Raw genomic sequence first — 24,758 nt, 5'->3', positions numbered from 1 at the left:
CTTACCTGGAGAATCCCAGGGACGGCAGAGCCTGCTGGGCTGCTGTCTATGGGGTCGCACAGAGTGGGACACGACTGAAGTGACTTAGCAGCAGAAGCAGTGTCTGGAGATATTTATTGGCAGTTAACATTCTTGTGATTCAGCACATTTTCTTGCGACAATATTCTATCCTTACTCCTGAGTTTTGCCTAATTTAGATTCCCCCTTTGGTCTGTTCTACTCTGCTAATCCTGATCGATAAATACAGACGGATTAGACAGAAGACAAAATTGTGAAATTGATGTTCTATTTGGAACAGCAAGTCTTCATTTCACATTGTTGCCAAGACCACCTCCTCTGTGGCCACCTCGCCCACAACCCACACTGTGGCGTGGTGCTCTCTGATTCATCTGCCTCTGTGGCTGTGCTTTAAGTACCTCTGACTTTTTCCATCTTTGAGTTTCATCATTTGGTTCATAGTAAGCACTCAGTAAATGCTAGAATCAATGAATACACAAATTACTCAGTTAAGTGGTACAGTACATTAATGTTTTCTTTCGTGTTATTAGAACTAACTATTGGGGAAAGGTTTGAAATCTTTTTAAACAAGAGGATAATTGACTATTACTACTTTTAAAAGTAACCCAGATGGATTTGTATTTTAACAGAGATCAAATTAAACTCATTGAATTTAGCTTTTCTAGATTCTCAGATTCAGCCAGAGGTCTGGGAAGGACCTAGATACCTTCTGGAGAAAATTGCACTGTCCTCATCTTATAAGGCTGAATCTATGGGGCTTCCCTGGTAGCTCAGTTGGTAAAGAATCCGCCTGCAATGCAGGAAACCCCAGTTCAATTTCTGGGTTGAGAAGATCCCTTGGAGAAGGTCCATGGAGTTGAAAAGAGTCAGACACGACTGAGCAACTTTCACTTTCTTTTCATGTCCTATATCCCATGTTATTCAGAAAGTACTCTCTTGAAAACCTGAGTAGGAGTGAAGTTCTTATTAATTGAAACTTAATTCTCCCTTGCTTGTTACTGTTTTAGAGTTGCTTCTCTGTGTATTTCTAATTGACCTTTAAGACATACCCTTAAAAATCAAGGCTCCCAACTCCTCAAGTACAGCTCTGTAATGAACTGCTTAACCAAAGGGAATCAATCTACATAGTTAAAGAAAATGCAAACAATTCTTTCCTTGGGCAGAGTTGTTGAACACATTATGTCTCTGTAATGTGAATAGCCATCATCTATTTTGTAATTTTCATTCCTTTATTGTTAACCTTATTTTTACCTAGCCTTTTGCCAAGGAGGACTTAAAGGGGTTGCTTTTTAAGTGACCTCTTCAGGTATCAGCTGTGCCTGTGTATTTCTTTATGGAGTGTAGAGAGGGTTGCTTTGTTCTATGTTGAGGGGGCATATGAACTGCACACTGTCACGGACTTTTGTTACAAATGCACCTGGTCAATGATGTAAAAAGCCCTGTGCTTTTATATATTCGACAAGAATTTTACTTCTTGTTTAGTCACTAAGTCGTGTCCAACTCTCTGTCATTCCATGAACTGCAGCACGCCAGGCTTCCCTCTCCTTCACCATCTCCGAGTTTGCTCAAACTCATGTCCATTGCATTGGTGATGCATTCCAACCACTGCATCCTCTGTCACTCCCTTCTCCTCTTGCCCTCCTCAGCGTCAGGGTCTTTTCCAGCAAGTCTGCTCTTTACATCAAGTTGCCAAAGTATTGGAGCTTCAGCTTCAGCTTTAGCATCAGTCCTTCCAATGAATATTCAGGGTTGATTTCCTTTAGGATTGACTGGTGTGATTTCCTTGCTATCCAAGAAACTCTCAAGAATCTTCTCCAGCACCACAGTTCAAAAGCATCAGTTCTTCAACACTCAGAGAATTTTACTTCTTGAATTTCGATCATTATTTGATCTCTCATTCAAAATGTAGTAAATGAAGCTGACATCACTCACACTCATAGCCTCTTCCGTGGGTTCTGTTTTAAATCAACAACAACTCAGGTATGCACTGTCCTGAAACTGCCATGAAAAGAGAAGAATGCAAGGCTGGCAATCCCAAGCCTAGACTGACATTAATACATCGAAATCAGTGGCCTGTTCCTGTCTTCCTTCTCCAGGTACTCTGTTCTCCTCACTAGACAAGATGAGAAATTATTTCTTTCTCTAACACAATTTGACTTTTTTATTGGCTAATTGGATGGGAGACCAGCAGCAATAATTCAAAAACCTTTATGATATGCATTCATAAAATTTTGAAATGATAATTAACACTGCCATATGTAGTTAAGAAAAGGGCAGAAGTGTGCAAATAATCTTTTCGCTCTTTTGACTTTGAAAAGGAAAGTCTATTCTTGCATTTTAACATGAGAATCTCTGATGTCCTAGGAGTTCATAATCCCTGAAATTCATAACCTGATTCAGGAAGAGTTGGAAAACTGTTGAGTTTCCCCATTCCTACCCAGAGAGTATATGCAGAGTTGATATACTCTGATGTAACAAACAGAATTTTGAAACAATGCTTGTCATAGTTAATCTCTGGATAGGTAAATGTTGAGGCATTTCTATTTCTGAAAGCAAGGAGAGTCAAGTTTTCTTTCTGTGGTGCCTTCAATCAAAAGATTTGGGTTCTGTCTTGGTGTGTGGGGCTTCCCTGGTGGCACAGTGGTAAAGAACCCACCTGCCAGTGCAGGAGATGCAAGAGATGCAGGTTCAATCCCTGGGTCAGGAAGATCCCCTGGAGTAGGAAATTGCAACCCACTCCAGTATTCTTAACCTAGGAAATCTCATGGACAAAGGAGCCTGGTGGGGCTGCAGTCCCTAGGGTCACAAAGAGTCGGACCAACTGAGCATGCACGCATACTTGGTGTGTAGATATGACCCCCACACGATTGGTAAGATTTAAAAATTTCAGGAGAGAATGAGAATTAACAGAATTCCCTGGGGATTCTGAGGACCAACCCTGCCTTAATATAGTGTGACACATTTTGTAAGAAATGATGTAAGTTGTAACATGACGCTATTGTACTTTGTTTTCTGAAAGACCAAAAAAAAAAACTAGAGTCAATAATATTTTTCTTGAACTTGTAGAAAGCTCTTCTCTTATGTCATTCGTCTTCCTCAGCTAAAAGGTATCGCAGACTTGGAGTCTGCTGCTGCACTGTATTATTATTTAAAATTCCATTACAGCCCCTTTACCTTATGACTCTCAATTGCTCCCTTTAGAGTTACAAGGAGAAACATGAGAGAAAGTCACTTCAGAATGACAGGAAACAAAGGGCGAATATTATCCTGTACATAAGCCATGTCAGACTATTTATTGTGAATCTAGCACGAAGTACCCCACTGGTACCCATTTTAATAACCTTTAGTGGAATCGCTGCTCTGCCTTATCTGCCTGCTCCTCTTTACAAGACGCTCTGCAAATGGCAGTGGAAAAGAGGCCGCAGAACTTTTCCCACAAAAGAAAAAATGCAGAGCGTTTATGGGGAGGAATCACCTCACCACCCACAAAGACAACCCTTTGTGCTCCTGCTGTCATTAACTAAAGCAGATTATTTTCTTTTAACAGAGGAATTCAAGGGCTCCACTGTGGTTGAACTGATGAAGAAGGAAGGCACTACCCTTGGGCTGACGGTCTCGGGCGGAATTGACAAGGATGGCAAACCCAGAGTATCTAATCTGCGGCAAGGAGGAATCGCTGCTAGGTAACTGCAACGCAGGGAAACGTAGAAAAAGGAGTGAGGGTGTAATTAATTCAGAACTTAAAGCTCCATCAGAAAAGGTCACTAATAGATAAATGACACTGCCATCTGCCAGGTGGAAGCCCAGGGGGTGGGGAGGAGGCAGATTTCAGAAGGATGGCTTTTCTGGCCCATGCCAAAGTCACCAGGGAGCTCTTGTGTCATCTCAAGAGCAGTCAAGTCCTCCTAAGATATTAATTTTAAAATGCTTGTGTCTGGACTTCTCTGGCAGTGGTGAAGACTTCACCTTCCAATGCAAAGGGTGCAGGTTTGATCCCTGGTCGAGGAGCTAAGATCCCACATGCCTCGTGGCCAGAAAACCAAAGCATAACACAAAAACAATATTGTAATAAATTCAATAAAGATTTTTTAAATGGACCACATCAAAAAAAATCTTTAAAAAAAACCAGCCGCCCGTATGGATTTAGTCCTCAAATGTGCCCCTACTGCAGTGGGAGTGAGACTGTCCAATCATCTAACGGGGAGTGGGTGACCCATCTTCTGTGGACCGGGGAAACTGCCACATGAGGAGCCCAGACAGCGAGGGAGGCCCAGCTCCAAGCGTCTCAGTAACAGTTTTACTTGTCCTACATATTCTCAGCTTTTCTACTTGTGAGATTTTCCTTTCATCGGGACAAAGAGATGATTTCCAAAAGGGCAGAAGGCTTAGCTGAGAAGGACTGGTTTTGTCCTTGTTCTTATTAGACTGCAGATGGCACTAGTTCTTGCTGATGACAGAGCGTCCTGAGTGCTGGCCAGGAGTGGGTTTGCTCTGTAGCCAAAATCGAAATCTACCTCGGAAAGAAAGGGTGGAATGGTGAGGTTTCATTCAAAGTGAGGTTGCTGCTGCTGCTGCTGCTAAGTCACTTCAGTCGTGTCCGACTCTGTGCGACCCCATAGACGGCAGCCCACCAGGCTCCCCTGTCCCTGGGATTCTCCGGGCAAGAACACTGGAGTGGGTTGCCATTTCCTTCTCCAATGCAGGAAAGTGAAAAGTAAAAGTGAAGTCACTCAGTCATGTCTGACCCTTCTCGACCCCATGGATTGCAGCCCACCAGGCTCCTCCGTCCATGGGATTTTCCAGGCAAAAGTACTGGACTGGGTTGCCACTGTCCCTTAAATCCTGGACACCAGAACTCGTGTCCACAGAATCCCAAATTAAGTTTTAGAGTTCTTACCTTATTAAGTGCCACCTGAAATAGTGGTTATTTTCAATGATCAGCCTATTTGTACAATTTATAAGCTCAAGCCAATTGATTGCTCCATGATCTGCAGTACTGTTTGTAAAACCAAGTTGATATCAACACAAGCAACTTAATCTCCTTCCTTCAGGGTTTGTGGGGGGTTTTTTTTGCATTTTTTAAAAAGTTGAAGTATAGTTAATTTAAAATGTGTTAATTTCTGCTGTACATCAAACTGATTCAGTTATACATATTAATATATATACAGGGCTTCCCGGGTGGCTCAGTAGTAAAGAATCTGCCTGCCAATGCAGGAGTCACAAGAGATATGGGTTCAATCCCTGAATCGGGAAGATCCCCTAGAGAAGGAAATGGCAACCTGCTCCAGTATACTTACCTGGAAATTTTCATGGACAGAGGAACCTGGTGGGCTACAGTCCATGGGGTCACAAGGAGTCAGACGTGACTGAGCACACACACACACATACACACACACATATATATGTATTATTTTTATATTATTTTCCAATATGGTTTTTAAGAGATTTCTTTCCACCATAGCCTCCTTTAATTTTTAACAGTCATAGCCAATTCGTGATGCTGGAACTTCGTGTGTCTCCAAGGTTTCTTTGTATGTAACCCCTAAAGCAAGCATGACTGGCAAGGGAGGGGGTGAGAATGTCATTCACACATGTATTGATCTTATAATTAAAAGTAACACTCTGCCAGTTAGAGTGAGTATTATTGATCACCAAATATTTATTGTTTAAGCCACTACCATTTCACAGGTAGTAAACCAAAATAAGTCAAGATAAGATACCTGCCCTTAGGGGGTTTATAATCTATTAAGGGAAATAGGGTATTAAAAAAAAACATGAAAAGTTTGGAAGCAATAATCACATTGTGTAATAGTAAAAAGCAACAACATAAGAGTTGTCACAGTGCATGAGACAATTAAGTTGCCAAATAAGTGTCAGTCAGTAAACCTGGGTTAAGAGTGACCATGTGTACTCTAGAGAGGATTATGGAGGTTCTGAAGAGAGAATGACTGGAGCTGGGCTAATGTAAAACAAGTGAATTCATTCTTTTTATTTGGGAGAACATATTATTGAATTAAGTCCTATCATTGGTCTTGCTGCCTGCTCTTGGTTTAGAAGTAGAGTTTGACTAAACGCCCCAAAGTAGCCACAGTTCTATTATGATGGTGAGGAGAGAGGAGTCTGTTACTGAATTCCCGTGCCTTCGTTGTAATTTCTTCTTCACTGATACTTTTTGAAATCAGTCCTGCTATAAGTAATAAATAGCAAAATAAAATGAGCTTCTATATGGCCCTGGACATACTTCTAGTGAAGATACCGAAAGTGGTGAAATGTCCAAAAGGCAAGCAGCAACACTGAAAGGGAATAAGAATGGAAAACTTCTAGTGTGTCCAGGATACAGATAATCTGCCCCAGGAGAACCAACTGTTTAGGGGCAGAGCAACTACAGGTAGTTTTCTCTTTATTTCACTTTTTGATGCTCTTTAAAAATAAAAGAGGTAAAGGCTTGGGGAAAAAAATCAGAGATAGCAGCAGATGCAGTAGAGGACTTGGAAAGCATATAGTCAGCGTGAGTGAGAGGGATCCCTGAGCGTCTCATCCACCCTCAGCTGCACTCCTGCCCTTAGGAACCAGCCGCATCCTAGGAGGCAGGGACCCTGCTGTGTCAGCCTTCTGGGCTTGTATGTTTATCCATGATAGCAAAGTGGGAAATATGATCAGACTGGCCCATGGGGATGAGAGCTCTACTAAGTGACTCTTTGTTTTGCAGAAGTGATCAGTTGGATGTGGGTGACTACATCAAAGCAGTGAATGGCATCAACCTGGCCAAATTCCGCCACGATGAGATCATCAGCTTGCTGAAGAATGTCGGGGAAAGAGTAGTTCTGGAGGTGGAATATGAGCTGCCGCCAGTCTGTAAGTCATCAACGGCCAGAGGCAGAACAGCTGCACCATGTTTTTGCTTCAAACTCTTGGTTCTCCTTTTTTTTTTTTCTCTTTTGCCATCGTTGTCTTATTACAGGAACAGCAGAGCATACTTTCTTAATATTTAAAAAATTATCTGAATTTCTATTGCCTACTCTGGAAGAATGTAAAAGAGCATAAATGATGATAAAATTATCTAGGACTCGTGTTTCATTAAAGCCATCTGTGAACATCAGAGCTGAACTTTAGTTCAAATAGACAGTCAATTTCTAGCTCCAGTTTTTACTAGCTGCATGCCTTTGAAAAAGTTACTTAAGCTTCTTTTGTTTCACTTTGCACATCTGAAAAATGGGGATGATATTAGTAACCTATGATACTACTCATGGTTACTACATAACAGATCTCATGGATCTGTTATGAGGATTAAATGAGTTAGCGTTTGTAAAGCATTCAGGACAGTACCTGGCAATATAAAAATGTTTGGTAAATAATACATATACAAATCAATCAAAACTATAAGGTAGGCATTATTATCATTATTATTCTCATTTTACAGATGCTTAAGTTAAGTACGTTTTCCCAAATTAGTAGGCACCGAAGTCAGAGCTTTGCTCTTCTGTACTACTGAGAACTGAGATTGATTATTCTTCATAACTGGTGATAATTTATTTGTTTAGTGATGACTTATTGAGCATTACCGTGCTCCAGCCTGTCCCCCAATGAATGTCAGTAGAATTTACACTCTAGGAGGGACTTCCCTGGTGCTGCAGATGGTAAAGAATCTGCCTCAGTGCAGGAGACTGAGGTTCCATCCCTGGGTTGGGAAGATCCTCTGGAGGAGGAAATGGCAGCTAACTCTAGTATTCTTGCCTGGAGAATTCCATGGACAGAGGAGTCTGGCAAGCCCCAGTCCATGGGATCGCGAAGAGTCAAAAACGACTGAAGAGACTAGCACTACTACTACTACTAGAGGAAGACAGAAAATAAAATAAATATAATAAATATATAAATATTTATAATATTTATATTATATTTATAATATATATATTATATAAATATAATTTATATATAATTATATTTATAATATTTATAAATAAATATATAAAATAAATATAATAAATAAGTTAATTATAACTGATCCTTGAACAATGAGGGGTTAGAAGTGCCAGTCCTCCTTGCAGTTGAAAATCAATGCACAACTTGTATTTGAGCCTCCATATATATGATTCCTCCAAAACCAAGGTTCTTCCATATCCTAGATTCAACCAACCAGGTATAGTGCAGTACTATAGGATTTACTATTGAAAAAATCCACAGGTACATGGACCCACACTGTTCAAACCATGTTGTTCAAGGATCAGCTGTATGTAGTATGAATGTTATGGGTCATGAATGCTGTCGGGGGAAAAAAATAAAGCAAGGAGAAGGGTTGGGAGTGTGGGCGGGGAGTGTCATTGGCAATGTGAAGTAGAGTGGTTAGGAACAGTTTCATTGAGAAAGTGATATTAATCGGTGACTTGAAGGAGGTGAGGAAATTAGCTATATGGTTTTCTGAGTTAAAAGAGTTCCAGGAAGAAGAAAATGCCAGTGCTAAAATCAAAAGACAGGAATAATCTGGCCTTTTGTTTGGCCAGATTAGAATAATAATCTGGCCAATAATCTGGCCTAGTTCTAGAAACATAAAGGAGGACAGTATGGCTGGAACAGAGTAAGCATGAAGAGAAGTGGGGGAGGTGGTAAGAAGTGTAAAGGATAGCGCATCCATGTAGGCCAACGGAGGGACCTTAAGTGTTGCTCTGAATGATGAAGGAAAGCATTGTATGGTTTGGGCAGAGGAGTGACATGATCTGATTAACGTTTTCAAAGGCTCCTCTGGCTGCTGTGTTGAGAATAGGCTGCGAGTCAAAGGTAGAAGCTTGGGAGACCATTTGGAGGACTATTGAAGTGATCCAGGTGAAGGTGATGGGCGAAATGGAGAAAAGCACTCATATTCCCCAGCTATTTTGAAGACAGAACCAACAGGATTTCCTGATGAATTTAATGTGGGTTATGCAGAAAGAGGGGGCTTCTCTGGTAGCTCAGCTGGTAAAGAATCTGCCTGCAATGCAGGAGACCTTGGTTCAACCCCTAGGCTGGGAAGATCCCCTGTATTCTTGCCTGGAGAATCCCCATGGACAGAGAAGCCTGGTGGGCTATAGTCCATGGGGTCACAAAGAGTCAGACATGACTGAGCACCTGCAGAAAGAGAAAAGTCAAGGACCATCAGAAGGTTTTAAGCCTGAGCAACTGGAAGGATGGAGTTGCCATTAATGAGGGTGGATAAGAATGTGGACAGAGCTGACTTGTGAGAAGATCAGAAGTTTATTGCTGGAGGAAATTGCCTTGTGGTCCAGCGATTAGGCATCTGTGCTTCCAATGCAGGATGTCCAGGTTCGATACCTGACTGGGGAAACTCAGATTGCACAAGCTGTGCAGCGTGGCCAAATTAAATAAATAAAATTAAAAAAAAATTTTTTTAAGAAGTTCATTGTTTAAAATACTACAGTTGAGGTGCCTATTTGACATGCTAAGAGAAAATGTCAAGAAAATGTTGAAGATACAGTTTGGCATTTGTGAGAAAGATCTAGAGTTGAAAAGTAAATTTAAGAGTAATGGGACTAGAGATGATGTTTGAGACTTTGGGATTAGGAGATAGCACTCAGAGAGTGAATGTATAATACATACCAATCATGAGTTCTTATTCTTAACATAAAATCTAACACCGAAAATCTCATGGTGATTTTATAACAAAATCAATTGGAATCTGAGTTCTAAAACTTTGCTACAGTGTTTTTATTTTCAGTAAGAGCCGGCAGTAAAGTAGAGTGTTGAGAGCTAGCACTGTGTCACTAGCTAAGTGTCAGTTTTGTCCCTTTCTAGCTTTGTGACTTTGGGGAAATTATTAATAAGTTCTCTGAGCTATAGGTTTCTCAGCTACAAAATGACTGTAATGGATGTAGAATTTTTGTAAGATTTCAAGGCTGTAACCATGTATTTAGATCATAAGCACAGACTCCGTAAGCCATAGTGTATCTTAGCCATATTACTATTATTATTGTTGTTGTTATTGTTATTACACTGAAAGTACTATGTTTCTTGAACTTAAAGTCAGTTTTTTTGAAATCACTATCTTACACCACTGCCTAGTAGTTAAGAGGAGTCAAATATCTAGAGTTAATGCTCTTTGATTAAGCATTTTTATTCCACTGTGTACATACATATTCAATAAAACACAACCTGTTCCTAAGAGGAACTCTTAGTATTGCTCTCAGGGTAAGGCAGTTGTGGAGATTTGTTGAGCATTTTGGGTTGTCCAGAGCTAGGGACTTCACAGTAGATTAGAAGGCATTTATGCAGGTCCAGGAGGAAGACTAACATCCCAGGCATAGGGTATGGCAAGGAAGTATGAAGATAGTGCAGTTCACAGGTTGAATCTCCAGTTTGGAATTACTGGAACACAAAAGGAAAGAGAGGGCCTCAGAGGGACGAGGTCAGTGAGGTAAACATGTCAGTGAGGTAAACAAAGTGAAGGAGGGCCTTGTAAGCCGTGAATGGTGGGCAATCAGGAGCCTTTTTTTTTAAAGGTTTTTAAGGCCAAGGAGCAGCATCCTCAGATCAGAGTTTTGGTTTTGGTTTATTCTTATGTTTTGGCTATGCCACACAGCACGTGGGATCTTAGTTTCCCAACCAGGTATCAAACCCATGCCCCCAGCAGTGGAGGCATGGAGCCTTAACCACTGGACCACCAGGGAAGCCCCCCAGATCAGAGTTTTTAGACTTATTTTAAGAGATCAAATGGAAGCTATAAGCCCCCAGGCTGTTACAGTTTTCCAAAAGAGAGGTAATACTCTGAATAAATATAGCATTAATAGAGTTAAAGAGGAGAGGGTGGACATCAGAGATATCCAGGGGTTAAAACCTCTCCTGACTTGGTGATTATACCTGCCTTTTCTCCCTCACACAATAAAGCTGATGGAAAAAGAGAAAATATTTTTAAACACAAAAGTGTGAAGTTTTTAGTAGAAATCAGATAGCAGAGGTCTATTCGCCAAGGATTATCTCTGTCTCTTTCTATTATGTTAAGATAAATTAATAAGATCTTTGCGTTCAGGGAGATCGAAGGGATTAATAAGCCTCCCTTTCACTGAGCTCAGACAGTTAGAGCAGGCACAAGCCAGACCCCAGGGAGAGAGCTGCCTGCTGAAAGATAGGCCACCCAAGGCCAAGACTGTAACTCTCTCAAGAATCACAGCAATCTGAGACTTAGCCAGCCCCATAGTCCAGCAGGAATTGGAGAAAGATCTGTATGAGAGAGTGTGTGTGTGTGTGTGTGTGTGTGTGTGTGTGTGTATGAGACAGAGGGAGAAAGACAGAAAGTGGTGCAGAGAGACAGAGAGCAGATAGAAGGAAAATGGAACTGTGACCCTGGGTAAGCAACTCCCCTTTTCTGATACTCAGTTTCTTAATGACAATGAAATAGTCGACTTCCGTGAGCTTAGCATTCTTTTCGACTCTAGAATTATGTGGTATTTCGAGACTGTATTTAGAGAGCATGTTACCAGACTGTATCTTGGGCATTTGTATGTTCAAAGTTGGTCTAGAGGAGTGCCTTCACATTTTTTGTTCCCATAACCCTTAAAGAATTTTGAAATATTACCTAATTCTCATCCACTTTTTAGTTAACACCTAAAATTCTTTATGATAAGCTTTAGTAGTTAGACAGCATATAATTTTGGCATGAGGTTTATTTCACTCACTTAGTAGTTAGACAGCATATAATTTTGGCATGAGGTTTATTTTATACATCTTTAAATACCATTTCCATTCAAATCTTAAAGCTACAGATTTACCTCATTTGTTTTATGAAAAATGTCTGCCATGGAATTTTATTGTCAAAGGCAGTCCTCGCTGCTAAATCATCAGCTAAATCAGGCTAGCTTTTTATCAGAAGTCTTTCCATAATTCAAGTAAATGTGTTAAGGTATGTCCCTGTGACAGCCTGATTACTTCTCATGTCTAATTCTAAGAGAGATAGAAAGACTATAGATGATGATGACAATGGTGATGATGATGATATGGTTGGGGGGACAGGGGGTCATCCCAGGTCTTCTCCACATGGTTCATTAGGGGATGTAGTCTGAGGGAATATCAGCTACCCAAGGGAAGCTCTTCCTGTGCCAGTTGCAGAAGGAAAACAAGACAAGCCTAACCACAGGAGCACATTTGCAGATTCTGCTCACATCCCCTAACACCCCATAGGCCAAAGCAAGTTAGCTATGCATAACCAACGTAATGAGGTAGGAAGGTGCACAACTCCTGTTCTCCTATAGGTATAGGTGTTGGGGAGGTGGGGGAGTAGTATATAATTTAGAAAAACTAAACCTACCATAATAAAATAGAGTGTCACTTTATGATATAGAAATACATACATATGCACATATAGAAACAAGGGGCATCAGAACAACTAAAATACTGAGGAGTAGTGTTGTTGCATTATAAAATTGGTTCTACCTCGGCCTTTTATGTACTCAGTTTGATTCTTTGGGTAAGCCCCTTGATTGGATCTCTGCGTCCATACACACACGTGAAGTTATGAATAGAATTCACATGGCCAAACCGGATGTCTGGTGCTGAATATGAAACCTCAGTCACAAAGAGCCAGTCACACAAATATAAATTATAAAGACCAAATCTGTTTCATTAAGTATATTAAAATGTAGTGAGGAGTCCCATTTTTCTTTGCCCATGATGAAGAGCAATAGTGTGGATAATCTAAAGCTGTAGATAATCCCTAAAGTCTTTATATTGACTTTAGATTTGGTTGTAAGATTTTGTGGTCAGTAAGATTTACTTCAAGCAAAATTAAAATTACAATGCTTTGCTTCCCCAGAACAGACATTCAGCCAACAAGGACAGGTGGCCCAGAATTAGAATTTGGTTGTATATAATTGAAAGTTGATTTAATGATTAAATTAAATACAATCTGTAAACCACTTTCAGAGTTTCTGGCACACAGAAAACATTCCATAGATGCTCATTAATTATTTCTCCCCGTATCTTTTCCTTAATAGGAACAGAAAGATCATGTTCTTAACCAATTTCTTCAAGTGGCTTGTTGGGTCATGGAAATAAGAAAACATCCGGTTTGAACTCAGTTTTTTTTTTTTTTAATTAAAACTGTATCTCAATTCTTTTGAATATTTGTATGCACTGCTCCTAGCTGATTAGAATAAACTGAAATCCCCCTGATAGCAAGAATATGACATTTAATTAAATCAGCAGTATACCAAAGCATTTTGTTCAGCTGTAGATTTATATTGCTTTTGAGCAAATCCAAGTTCTTATTGTACTTTGTTCCAGCTGCATGTGTCCAGTTTTGTGATTTTACCTGTGTGCTGTTCATAATGGTGTCCACTCCTTTAAGGATTCATAATTTATGATAATTAAAAAGTAATTGTAATTAATGCTTCATTAAAATTATTTTTTACTCCTATGAGTGGAAAGAAATGTTCTTTTCAAAGATGCCTTTAAATTTTGTCTATAAGTTTCTTGTTGATAGTGGAGTGGGGAGCCATTCCCTTCTCCAGAGGTTATTCCTGACCCAGGGATCAAACTGAGTTCTCCTGCGTTGCAGATGGACTCTTTATCTTCTGAGCCACCAGGGAAGCTCATAATATAACTTATCTCCTCATACTGTGTATAATGTAATTAGAGATAGCAACTTGGCAATGTAATTTCATTTTGAGAAATGAGAGCAATAACCAGGCAAACATAACCTGAGCATGATGGTATCAAGTAAAATTAAGTAGATCTTTATTTTATTAGTTAGTAGTAATATTTTGAATGTACTTCAAATTTCTTTTACTCTCCAAGTTTCATTTGGGTTGTTGATGTCTTTGTTTAATTGCTATGCATCATGTCAGAAAATCAATTTGCATCAGCTTAACCTATTAATGGCAATCTGAGAGTAATACTTTTCTTCTTGTGCTAGCTACAAAAAAGATAATTATTAGTTACTCAAGAACAGTTATATTTTATGAGTGTTATCCAGTTGTCATCATCAATTAGAATGATACTCAGATGTGTTCTTTCTATAAAACTTTGTAAGTAATAAAAAGGAAAAAATAAAATAAAACAATTATTTTGTAAGTTTTACAAAAATTGTGTATAACTTTTGCATAATACAAAGGGAAAACAATTCTATTTATCACATGAAGATTGTCTCTCTTGTTATATAGAGTTTTAACAATGTGAATATTATGCTCTAAAAACTGGCTACACAGGAGGAAAGGAAGTATCTCTGGTTTTGATTCCACCTGGACCTTAATTATATAAGTCATTTATACAGACAACTATTTTATGATATTTGTATGTCATTCCAATTTTTTTCTAATATTTTCTTTAAAAACAGATTTTTTAACTGTTTAATTACGCAATAAGAATTATTTGCAACAAGAAATCTCTACTGTTTTATTCCCATCCAAAAAAAAATCTAGAAATGTTATTATGAAATAAGACTTATTTCCCTCTCTTTTTCCTGTTTTTAGCTGTTCAAGGATCGAGTGTTATTTTCCGAACGGTGGAAGTCACGTTACACAAAGAAGGAAATACCTTTGGTTTTGTAATACGAGGTAGGTGGCAGTTAGAAAATAGAACCATCAGATACTCTTGGAGAATTTGTCATTGAACTGTTGGGAGTAAACTAGAAAGTCATTTCAAAAAAACTGATGTTTTCAGTGCCTGAAGTCACCTTATGTCTTCTCTGGTGGCTCAGAAGGCAAAGACTCTGCCTGCAGTGCAGGAGACCCAGGTTTGATCCCTGGGTCAGGGAGATCCCTTGGAGAAGGAGATGGCAACCCACTCCAGTATTCTTGCCTGGAGAATTCCATGGATAGAGGAGCCTGGTGGGCTACAGTCCATGGAGTCACAAAGATTCAGACACAACTGAGCAACTAATACACACACACAATGTTACCTCATAATTTTGCATCCATTTTTCTTTAAAGAAATAAAGCCATAATTGGGAATCAAAATGGAGTCCAAACGATCTAGCTAATTTATTTCAGTTCATTAATACACAGTAAGAAGTCATTGTTTGTAAACCTTGTCAATTCATAGTCATCCTGCTTTTGTCAACATGTCTTTTGCTTCCCTTACATATTTTTCTGTATCATTTATCATTGAGTCAAAAATGTTGGTGAATATTGCTTGATTTGATTGAATACACTAGGGTTCAGCAACTTTGTTTAAATTATTTTTTCCTAAAATGCACTTTGTTATTGTAGCTTCCTAAAAAGGAATTGCAGATAATCTAATCCCTTGAGCACCTCGGTACATCAGTCCATCTTATTTTTGAATGATATTAATAATAAATATTTCAGGTGAAATTTTGTCCACAGTCTGTCTACAGGACCATTAATTCTGAGCTACAATGCTGGCTTTTAATGTTTTATTTTATTATTAGCAATTTCATCCTTAAAGTCTACGCATGCATTAACAACTCACAATTTCTAGTATGACACTGAGGTTCAATAGGAAACTAGGTAAGCATCAGGAATTTTTTTTAACATTTCCGTATGGTTTTTTTGTTGTTGTTGTTTTTACCTATTACATTTTGTACTTCACCAGCAGCAAAACTCTATCAACATTTTTGACATTAATTAAAATTAACTAACCATCTTAAGAAATAGACATGCCTCAAGGAATGAAAGAGATGTATTCATTATACAAACTTGCCTTAGATGACCAAGTTTTAGGCATAGGTTCAATTCTATGTCAGTCATGTAGCAAATCAATCAAATATTCATTAAGAACATGCCAACATGTCAGCATAGGGCAGAGTCCTGTGAAGTCATGAGACAGAACCCTGAACCACAGGCAATTACAGTCCAGTGAATTTTAAGACATAAGTTGATATAATGCCCAAATGAGTGTTAGAGAAAACAGGCAACTACGACCCCACTCAGTGCTTTAGACCACTAGTTATTATACTTTACTGACCCAGTCCTACATTTAGGTGGAGCCACAAACCCCAAGATCATTTACCTTAACCATTTTCAAATTTCTGTGTAAAAAATTAGATGAATGTAGTGAAAAGTCAGTATACAAGTAATTTTAGCTTGGAGGGTGGTATATTCAAATCTAGTTTTTCAACATAAGTATGAAAGAGAGGTACACTTGAATCACGTGCTTACCAGTCTAATTATTGAAATGCTGCGGTAAAAAAATACTGCTGGTGCAGATATTCATCACTAGTTGCTGTCTGGTTAATCAATAACAAATCAAATTGCTAATGAAAGAGCTAAACCAACAGTAATTTATCATTTAAGAACTAAAAAGAATAGAAGCAATTTCAGTCTGCAGTCACCTCAAGACAACTGATGGTATGATGGTAACAGATGTCCTTCCCACCGTTTGCAGGAATTTCAAATATCTGTGTGTTCATGCTTTGTAAGAGTTTTTAAAATATGAGCCTAAACACCTACCTAGTACATCGTAGGCATTTAATAAATGAAAGAATGGATGAATGATGCCTAGATTTGTGTGGACATCAGACTTTTTGGTATTGTACTGGTTATAAAACCTTAGAAATAATGAGCCAATTTTAGTTTATGTCACTTAGTCATGTCCAACTCTTTGTGGCCCCATGGACTGTAGCCCACCAGGCTCCTCTGTCCATGGGGATTCTCCAGGCAAGAATACTGGAGTGCATAGCCATTCTCTTCTCCAGGGATCTTCCCGACCCAGGTATCAAACCCAGGTTCTCCTGCATTGCAGGCAGATTCTTTACTGTCTGAGCCACTAGGGAAGCCTTTTAGTTTATGAGTACCAGATTTTTGTAGGTTTTAATAACTCCCTTAGTACATTGGTTGAACACAAAAATTTGTCAAATTTTAAAAATTTTTATGAGCATAAATAAAGAACTTATATTTGAAACCAATTTGAGGTCCATCTGGAGGGTCTTCCATGCTCAAAAGGTGGCCAGTACCCATCCCTTAAGAGTTATTGGTTAATCACAAAGAGAGTTGCAGAATGAAAAAGCACTGTGGATAAATGCTATCCTGGCAGATAAAACATTATGGCATAGGAGGGATATGAGCTTAACTTAGATCAATGGGGAATACCAGGACATTTCAAGAAGGAAGGACAGCAAGATATTGCAGATGAAGCATGTTCATTTAGTGCTAGAGAATTTCTTCTTACTCACCTAGGATGGGTCTTTTAACAGTAAGCCAGGCCTTTAGCTGATGAATTGAATTACCTTTCTCACGCTGTATGTCACGATTCAAAAACCTTGACTGCATAAACAATAGAACCTTGCACCCATAAAATAAAAAATGTTGTTCCAGCCTAAATCATGGAGAGTTAAATTTCTGTTAATTCCTTTGCCACCAAGCAGAAGATGGTTTAGATTAACAGGAAGAAAATCAATGAATTTATTTACAAAACAGAAATAGAGTCACAGATATAGAAAACAAACTTATGGTTACAAGGGCATAAGGAAGGAGGAGAGAGAAGTTGGGAGATTGGGATTGATATATACACACTAGTATATGGAAAATGTTGTTCAGTTGCTCAGTCGTGTCTGACTCTTTGCAACCCCATGGACTGCAGCACACCAGGCTTCCCTATCCTTCATCATCTCCCAGAGCTTGCTTAAACTGATGTCCATTGAATTGTTGATGCCATCCAACTATCTCATCATCTGTTGTCCCCTTCTCCTCCTGCTTTCAATCTTTCCCAACATCAGGGTCTTTTCCAATGAGTTGGCTCTGGGCATCAGGTGGCCAAAGTATTGTTACCTATATGTCAAAGTATTAGTTACCTATATGTAAAATAGATAACTAATAAGGACTTACTCTATTGCACAGTAGGGCTTTCCTGGTGGCCTAGAAATTAAAGAATCTGCCTGCAGTGCAGGAGACCCAGGTTTGATCCCTGGGTCAGGAGAATCCCTGGGTTGGGAGGATCCCCTGGAGAAGGAAATGGCAACCCACTCCAGTATTCTTGCCACGGAATTCTTTACTTCCGTGGATAGAGGAGCCTCTTGGGCTACAGTCCATGGGGTCACAAAGAGTTGAAAATTGAGTGACGAACACTTTCACTTTCACTGTCTAGCACAGGAACCTCTACTTAGTACTCTGAAATGACCTATATTGGAAAAGTATATAAAAAAAGATGGGATATATGTATATGTATAATTGATTCACTTTGATGTACACCAAAAACTAACACAGCTTTGCAAATTAATTCTAGTCCAATAAAAATTTTTAAAAATAGATAACATTTTGTGATAAATTATAAAACAGGAAAAATCACTCTACTACTAATTTGCTTTTCACTTTGGATGAGGCAATTTCTCTAGTCATTTTCAACTGTAAAAACTGTAGCTATGTGTACTCATTTAACATATGGAGCCCAAATTCAGATTTGGTCTACATTGTGTCCCTGGCATTGATGTTTTTAATAATGCATGCCAGGTGGTTGATGTTAATGAGCAGCCAAGATCTAAAATACCAGTGGGCTCTGAATGGTCTTTATTTTGCTTTATAGCTCCAAACATCTAGCACGTAAGTGAATCACAAACTAAACTTGGCTCATTATTTCAAATAATGATAAAATGTCACATATCAAGTAATTTAGAGTTACCTCTCTCACATTTTGACATGTATCCACTGTTAACATACTTGCATTTGGACCTTCGAATCAAAATAGTGGAAAAGTTTCTTGCTGCCTTCAGCCTTTATCTTTTTCTGACTCAAAACCCTTCAAAGGAAAGTAAACCTATCTTTTTATAATTACCTTGCAAAAAAGAAGTTACATGATGGTATTTATATAAATATGGTTAAGCATGTGCTGTAACTTGTTGTCATAATTTTCATTAAAAATTTTCTTCCGAGAAAGTCGTAAATTTCCTATTTTAAATAAGGGGGCTCAAAGAAGCCATCAAACTGAATTAAAAAAAATACTGAAATGGAGATTTTACCAATCAATCAGACTGAATAAATCACTTGTAACAGAAATGAACATAAAGGAAACATTTGCTTTCATCAGGAACCATGAATGCCTTTTGATTTCTCTCTTAGGCTAGGTTCTTTAGGTCAGCCTCTCTACCTGTACCAAATATGGGAAATGTCAGTCTGTTCAACCAGGCAAATATTAAAGAAGAAGTTCTTAATGGTAACATTAGTATTTATCAAATACTGGCAAACTAGAGACCATCCAGATGGGTGGCCAGGAAGGTGATGTATGAGGAAATCAAGTCAAACAAACAATAGTGAAAAAAGTGGAAATGGATAGAAGATGGTTTAAGATGGCAGGGTTAGAAGATCCTGAACTCACTTCCTCCCACAAATACAACAAATATACAGTTACATATAAAGCAGTTTACTCTGAGAAGAACTGGAGAAGTAGCTGAATTCCTGCTTCCCCCAAAAGGATAAGAGGGCCATGTCAAGACAGAGACTGTCCTTCAGGACTGAGGAGATAGCTGTTTTGCATACTAATAGAAACAGAGTCAAGCAAAATGAGGAAATAGAAGAAAATGTTCTAAATGAAGGAACAAGGTAAAACTTCAGAAAGGAAAAAAAAAAAACCCTAATGAAGTAGAGAGAAGTAATACACCTGATAAAGAGTTCAACGTAATGGTCATAAGGATGCTCACCAAACTCAGGAGAAGAATGAAGAACACAGAGAGAACTTCAACAAAGAGAAAGAGCACATAATAAGGAACCAAGCAGCACTCATAGAGTTGAAGAATACAATAACTGAACTGAAAATACACTTGGAGAAGGCAATGGCAAGCCACTCCAGTACTCTTGCCTAGAAAATCTGGAGAGGTTGAACAGCAAACTAGATGAAACAGAAGAACAGGCAGGTGACTTGGACGGCAAGGCAGTAGAAGTCACTCAAACAGAATAGAAAAAGAAATTTTTAAAAATGAGGATAATTTAAGGAACTTGTAGAACAACATAAAGCATACTAGCATTGACATTATAGGGGTCCAGAAAGAGAAGAGAGAAAGGACAAAAAAGTTATTTGAAGAAAAGGGTCACTAAAAATTTTTCTAACTGGGGGAAGGTAACAGACACCCAGGTCCAGGAAGCATAGAGAATCTCAAACAAGATGAACCCAAAGAGATTCACACCAAGATCATTGTAATTAAACTGTCAAAAGTTAAAGAGAGTATCTTAACAACAGAAAGAGAAAGACCACTCATTATATACAAGGAACTCCCATAAGACTATTAGTTGATTTTTCAGCAGAAAATGTGCAGGCCTGAAGGAAGCACATATTCAAAGTGCTAAAAGGCAAAAACGTCCAAGAATACTCTTACCTGGCAAGGTTAACTGTCAGAATTGAAGGAGAGACAGTTTCCCAGACAAGCAAAAGTAGTTCATTACCACTAAACTGGCCCTACAAGAAATGTTAAAGGGACATCTGTAAGCTAATTAGAAAAAGGCCATAAATATATGAATATAAAGGCCCTACATAAGAAAATATATGAAAGAAAAAAATCTCACTGGTAAAGTCAAATATATGGTAAAGGTAGTGGGTCAATCACTTATAAAGTGAATGTGAAGGTTAAAAGACAGAAATAGTAAAATTAGCTATAACTACAAAGAGTAGTTAAAGGATACACAAAATAAAAAGATAAAATGTTACATCAACACACATAAAATGCAGGAGGTGCTAAAAAGGTAGTACTTATAGAATGCACTAATACTTATTTTGAACACCCCATTTTTAACGGAGGCCACTTGGCCGCTTGAATTTTTTTAATATTTCGATTTTTTTTCTTTTCCTTTAGTTTTTGCTTCATTTCACATTGTAGACTCACCTATATTATAGCCCAGGTTGGTTGGTGCCAGGTATACCCACCTACACTTTGTTCATAACCAACGGCTGCTCTAACTGGACTAGTATTTGTAATTACTTGATGCTCTTATCATACTAGCCGTTAAGCATTTTATAGCTGACCCGTGATTACAGCCACATATTTATTTAGAAGTGGGGAAATGTTGACATCAACAGTATATTCTATATAAAATGAATAAGATTTTATTATGTGCCAGAGAGAAAGCATATATGTTCCTTCACACAACAATAAAATGTATTTCAGTTTCTCCACTGGCATTTTGTAAGTGAATTTTTTAATGGCAGCAATAAAGAGTGTTTTTTTTTATTTTTTTTAATTTTATTTTATTTTTAAACTTTACAAAATTGTATTAGTTTTGCCAAATATCGAAATGAATCCACCAGAAAGAAAAACACCAATACAGTATACTAACGCATATATATGGAATTTAGAAAGATGGTAACAATAACCCTGTGTACGAGACAGCAAAAGAGACACTGATGTATAGAAAGAGTGTTTTTTAAAGCTGTTTTTCTTTTCTTTGCTAGGGGGAGCACATGACGATAGAAATAAATCTCGTCCAGTTGTAATAACTTGTGTTCGTCCAGGAGGGCCTGCTGACAGGTAAACTTCTTGTTTCTATGTCACTATCCAAGTGGACTAAATGAAGCTGGGGACTTTGGCAGAGAAGTTGATGAATTAAAAATTTCATAGTAACAGATAGATATTAAATAAATATGTCGGAATGTGAAAACAAGAGCGTTCAGGCTGAAGAATCAGAAGAAAGTTAAGTTTGACCCCAGATTCAGCGCTTACCACCCTATGTGTTTGACGTGTGACTTAACAGTTCTCCGCTCACTTCCCTCCAAATGTAAAATGTAGAGGATAATGCCTACTTTTCAAGGTTTTTCATTTTGTTAAGGATTAGAGATTTATGGTGCATTGCAGGGGGCCTGTCATACTGGAGGCATTTAATAAAAAGCATCTGGCCCTTTTACAGCAGGTCCTTGAGATGTATCCTTGCCAATTGCTAATCTCCTAACCTGGAAAGATAGATGATGGGGTTCTGACTCTTACTACTTCCAACATCCTTGTCATGATTATTATACCTTGATGATGACTATGAATGTCAAAGTCGAAGTGATTTTTAGTAAAAGGGAAGGAATATTGTTGGTGTTAGTGTTTCTTCCTTGCTAATTTGAAGATTTCCTACATAAACCTTTTGGATGGAGAAGTCCCAAATGAACACACAGCTTAGATGTCTCAAGAGACACTTATCTTTGTATTACTTCCCACAACAAAAGTCTGCTCCATAATGGTAGGGAACACAACTCCTGCCACTGGATAGGAGAGGAGAAGAGGAAAATGCACTGATTACCCCCAACTCTGCACAAAATGTTTCAGCCTAGAATGGATTTTTAAAAACCTTTCATAAGCACTAGATATAGCAATAATAATAGTAAATACTGCTTGTTGAGTGATTACCATGGGCCAAGAACTGTGCTGAGTACTTAGCAGACATAATCTTATTTTATCCTCACAACCATTCACTAAATGAGGTATTTTTATCCACATTTACAGATGACTAAACTGAGGAACTATATGCTTAAATGACTTGCCAGCTAGGATAGGAATTTAGATTTATTTTCCTTCAAAGCTCATACTCTTAGCTCAGTTTTTTAAAAAACTTAAAGTTTAATTAATATACAATAAGAAAATATGAAGACACTTAGGTTCTCCCCTCTGCTAAAGTTATTTGCCTTTGTGGAGGATAATACAAAGTATTTTGTTGTTGTTGTTTTTCTTCTTCTTCTCATGCTTTTCTTGTGAATTATTCTTCCTGGAGCAAATAAGAATATTTTCATTTGTTATTAACATTGTGAGTTGGAGTTGGCAGAAATGTCAAGAGCAGGCTACTAGTTTGTGAACATTTTACCAAATTAATGTAAAACTAAAGGAAACCCTGGTGGCTCAAACGGTCTGCCTGCAATGTAGGAGACCCAAGTTTGGTCCCTGGGTTGGAAAGATCCCCTGGAGAAGGAAATGGTAGCCCACTCCAGTGTTCTTGCCTGGAGAACTCCATGGACGGAGGAGCCTGGCAGGCTACTGTCCATGGTGGAGTCGTATAGAGTCGGACTTGGTCGAGCAACTAACACACACAAAGGGAACCAAAAATTTTAAGATAAAATTTTAGATTTAAATTACGTGGAGAGTTGCCTGGGTGAAAGATGTTTAAGACATCATTTTTATTCTTCCCAAAGCCTAAACTTGTAATCCCCACATTTGGTTTTCTCTTCTTTGTTGACTCTCCTGCACCGGAGGGTTATAATCTGGAATCCTCTCTGGCTGCACTTCAGTGGTGTCAGTATTGTGCTGAGGCATCTTCTCCCACTGCCTTGAGTGTCTGTGTCTACAGAAGGGAGAATAGTATTTGCCTGCCTTTTCCAGGGAATATGAGACTGAATCAATTTAATGATCACCAAATGGCCTTATAAATCAGTAGGAAAATGCAGAGACTAGGGAAATTTTTCACCAGCGTTCTTTCTCCAGCTTGGGTTCACTGGTGATAAATGAAATGGAATCAGCAGGCTTTTCTGCTCACCAAGCTTTGGGAAAATAGGTGAGTGCTATTTCCTTGGCTTTAATAAATCAATTTTAGACATTTTGGCAAAAAAAAAAAAAACCTAGAAAAGAGAAAATGTGCCTTTATTACTCTTGCACCCCAGGAGTTCATTGTGGGTAACTTGGTTATTTGCTATTGTGTTGTTATTTTCTTATTACTGATTTTCATATTGCAGCAATTTTCTGTTCAGGGTTCCTTCTGTTAATGTCACACTTGACGCTTAGAAGAAAATGCAAAGGGAGTGGATGGTAGACTGTGTGAAAGAGCCACTTTGGCTAAGTGACTATTAATGTTGCCCCACGATGCTAAATTAATGACTGTTTCTTTATTCTCCCTTCAGAGAGGGTACAATCAAACCTGGTGATAGGTTGCTCAGTGTGGATGGAATTCGACTTCTTGGAACCACGCATGCTGAGGCCATGAGTATTCTCAAACAGTGTGGGCAAGAAGCAACGCTCCTGATCGAATATGATGTCTCGGTCATGGGTATGTCAGATACTAAGGTTGGGATCTCGAAGTCTACATCATGTCACTGTCCATTTCTGATAAGCCACTTTGGATTAAGAATGAACTGTTATGTCCTCCTGTAGCAGACAGAATTTCATCAATGCTATGTTAGTCCTGTGAGTTCAGGAAAAGGTGAGGATCACTTCTCAGCAATTTAGAGTTCTCATGTCGATAGAATCTATAAAAGCATCTCATTCTGTCAGCATGTTTCACCTAGCAATCAGCTCTTATGCGTAGATTACCCTTTGGCAGGAAAGTATTTTCTCCCTCCAATTCATAAAAACAGTATTACTAACTTAGGGGTTGGTACTTTTTCTTTTACTACAGGGAGACTGGAAACAGTAGGATGTTCCTTTCCTTCTTATAACTTCACAATGTGAAGCCAGCTAATCAGAATTAATAGAAATTACCATTTTATCATCAGACTTAGGGACAAAGAAAGGAAAGGGGACATATCGCATCCTTGACTAAAATGAGAAGTTGAATACAGTATCCTTTCCTGAAATAATGATTCCAATAAAAAGTAATTCTATTTCTACCTTCTCAACTATAGTAAAACTAGAAAGGTATTCTCACATGCCTTTTCAATGGGAATAGAGTGTCAAAGTTTTGTGTAATGTTGACTAAGGCAGAGAAATTATGAGATAATGAATTGAAACCTGAAATTGAAACTTAAATCATGCTCTAAATACTTCTTAAAATTTTCAGACTTGATTGTGTGCCTGACTTAACTATCAAGTTCTATGTTGGTAAAATGTAGCTGAGCAAAAGACTTACTCTGTAACTGCAAACTCCTTTATTTCCCACTCTGTATGATTCCTGTAGAAGAATGTTGCTTGAAAGTGTTCT

The 24,758-nt window shown here is 38.4% G+C and overlaps 1 protein-coding gene across 1 annotated transcript in view; it reads left to right on the top strand.

Annotated features, from left to right (window-relative positions):
• Window positions 1-24,758, top strand: part of GRIP1 (glutamate receptor interacting protein 1) — a 752,861-nt gene that overhangs the window by 582,478 nt on the left and 145,625 nt on the right. Inside the window, exons 3-7 of the mRNA XM_070370106.1 lie at window positions 3,566-3,701; window positions 6,728-6,873; window positions 14,469-14,552; window positions 21,328-21,403; window positions 23,743-23,888. Of these exons, the coding sequence (XP_070226207.1) occupies window positions 3,566-3,701; window positions 6,728-6,873; window positions 14,469-14,552; window positions 21,328-21,403; window positions 23,743-23,888 (588 nt within the window). The remainder of the gene's footprint in view (window positions 1-3,565; window positions 3,702-6,727; window positions 6,874-14,468; window positions 14,553-21,327; window positions 21,404-23,742; window positions 23,889-24,758) is intronic.

The sequence above is a fragment of the Bos mutus genome, chromosome 5 (genome assembly GCF_027580195.1).
Source record: "Bos mutus isolate GX-2022 chromosome 5, NWIPB_WYAK_1.1, whole genome shotgun sequence".
NCBI classification, from domain to species: Eukaryota; Metazoa; Chordata; class Mammalia; order Artiodactyla; family Bovidae; genus Bos; species Bos mutus.
Note: the sequence above shows the minus strand (reverse complement) of the source record. Positions and strands in the feature narration are given on the sequence as shown.